The sequence below is a fragment of the Mus pahari genome, chromosome 11, assembly GCF_900095145.1.
Source record: "Mus pahari chromosome 11, PAHARI_EIJ_v1.1, whole genome shotgun sequence".
Lineage (NCBI taxonomy): Eukaryota > Metazoa > Chordata > Mammalia > Rodentia > Muridae > Mus > Mus pahari.
The window spans coordinates 52099358-52100867 of NC_034600.1; the positions used below are offsets into that span (position 1 = coordinate 52099358).

The 1510-nt window shown below is 42.8% G+C and overlaps 1 protein-coding gene across 3 annotated transcripts in view; it reads right to left on the reverse strand.

The window, feature by feature from the left end:
- The window catches only part of Card6 (caspase recruitment domain family member 6), a 20364-nt gene that overhangs the window by 10621 nt on the left and 8233 nt on the right, over nt 1-1510 (reverse strand). For 2 of the 3 annotated variants that reach the window (XM_029543865.1, XM_021208839.2), the window contains exon 2: nt 949-1237. In XM_029543865.1, the coding sequence (XP_029399725.1) occupies nt 949-1231 (283 nt within the window). In that variant the 5' untranslated portion in view covers nt 1232-1237. Of the gene's footprint in view, nt 1-948; nt 1238-1343; nt 1462-1510 lie in introns of those variants that run through there. The other variant, XM_029543864.1, reaches the window with a different exon arrangement.

The window sequence follows — 1510 nt, forward strand, 5'->3', positions numbered from 1 at the left end:
GAAAGTACCCAAGGAGCTGAAGGGGTTTGTAACCCTATAGGTGGAACAACATTATGAACTAACCAGTACCCCCAGAGCTCATGTCTCTAGCTGCATATGTAGCAGAAGATGGCCTAGTCAGCCATCATTAGGAAGAGAGGCCCCTTGATCTTGCAAACTTTATATGCCCCATACAGGGGAACGCCAGGGCCAAGAAGTGGGAGTGAGTGGGGAGGGGAGGGGGGTATAGGGGATTCTGGGGATAGCATGAAATGTAAATGAAGTAAATACCTAATAAAAATTGGAAAAAAAATAAAAGTTGAAAGGGACACAAAAGCTTTCAAATATTACATGCATTAATTTAATAATGAGATGTTATTTAATAGCATAGGATAATCAGTAATTTCATGGTGTGTGAATCTTAAATAAACATTAATTATAGTTGGAAAAAAAGAAAGAAAAACAACCATATTTTATAATGCATCAATTTTAGACCTTAAAACCTTTATCGCTAATCAAATGGAGAAGTGACACTTCTAGAAACTACTGTTCCTATCATAGACAACAAGCTACTGATCTTCCAAGTGGTTCACTTAAAATGGTTTTCCCTGTACAGTCAGCGTGGCTATCCAAAGGTCTGTGGGGATGTAAACGTCTCCAAATTAATTACACAAACAGGAAAGCCCTAGACGGTGCCATTATCAACAATGGGCTCTTTTCAAATCCCCACCAAAGCAACAGGTACTGGACGGTAGCTCAAAAACGCTGCAACAGTGTGATCAGCCATTACCAAGGTCCTGAATCACAGAGATCCACTGTTTCCTGCCTCAGAAACTACACACATTGTGTTTCACATTTCAGGAAAACTCGTGTCGGGAAGTCAAATCCAACAATCTGAAACAATTCTTTTTCTCTTCTAGAAAACCTCCTCTCTCCGCCTTTGCTTCAAACTTTAACAACTCCACTTACCGTGCTTGAAGCCCACGGCGGACGCTGACTCTGGAAAGGCATTAGACAAACACTGGAGGAAACGCCGACAGCTGTCCTCTCCTTTCTTCTGTACCAAAATTAACAGCTTCCGACTTTTCTTCAGGGGATCTGTGATCTCCTCCAGAGCCTCGTACTCCTCCTCAGAAATCAGGCTCCGAGAGGTTAACGTGTCTAAGATAGACTCCGGATCTTGTTGGAGGACACGGAGCAACTTCGTTCGTTGTTTTTCTATGATTTCTGAGGAAGCACCCTCTGTAGCCATTGCTGCCTACAAGCCAGGAAATGGATCAAGTCATTCTGGCAGGTAAAGAAATCTATGTTAACAAAGAAAGGCACAAATCCTACTTAGCAAAGAGGAAACGCGTCCAAAATACCTGCTGTTGGAGAGGGCAGAGTGTACAACAGAGAGTACAAACACAGGAAGTCGGCCAGGAGCACTCTTGCATTCTTTGTCTGTGGTTCTGTGGTTTCCTGTTGCTGATCTTTTATCTGTGTTCTCTCTCTCTCTCTCTCTCTCTCTCTCTCTCTCTCTCTCTCTCTC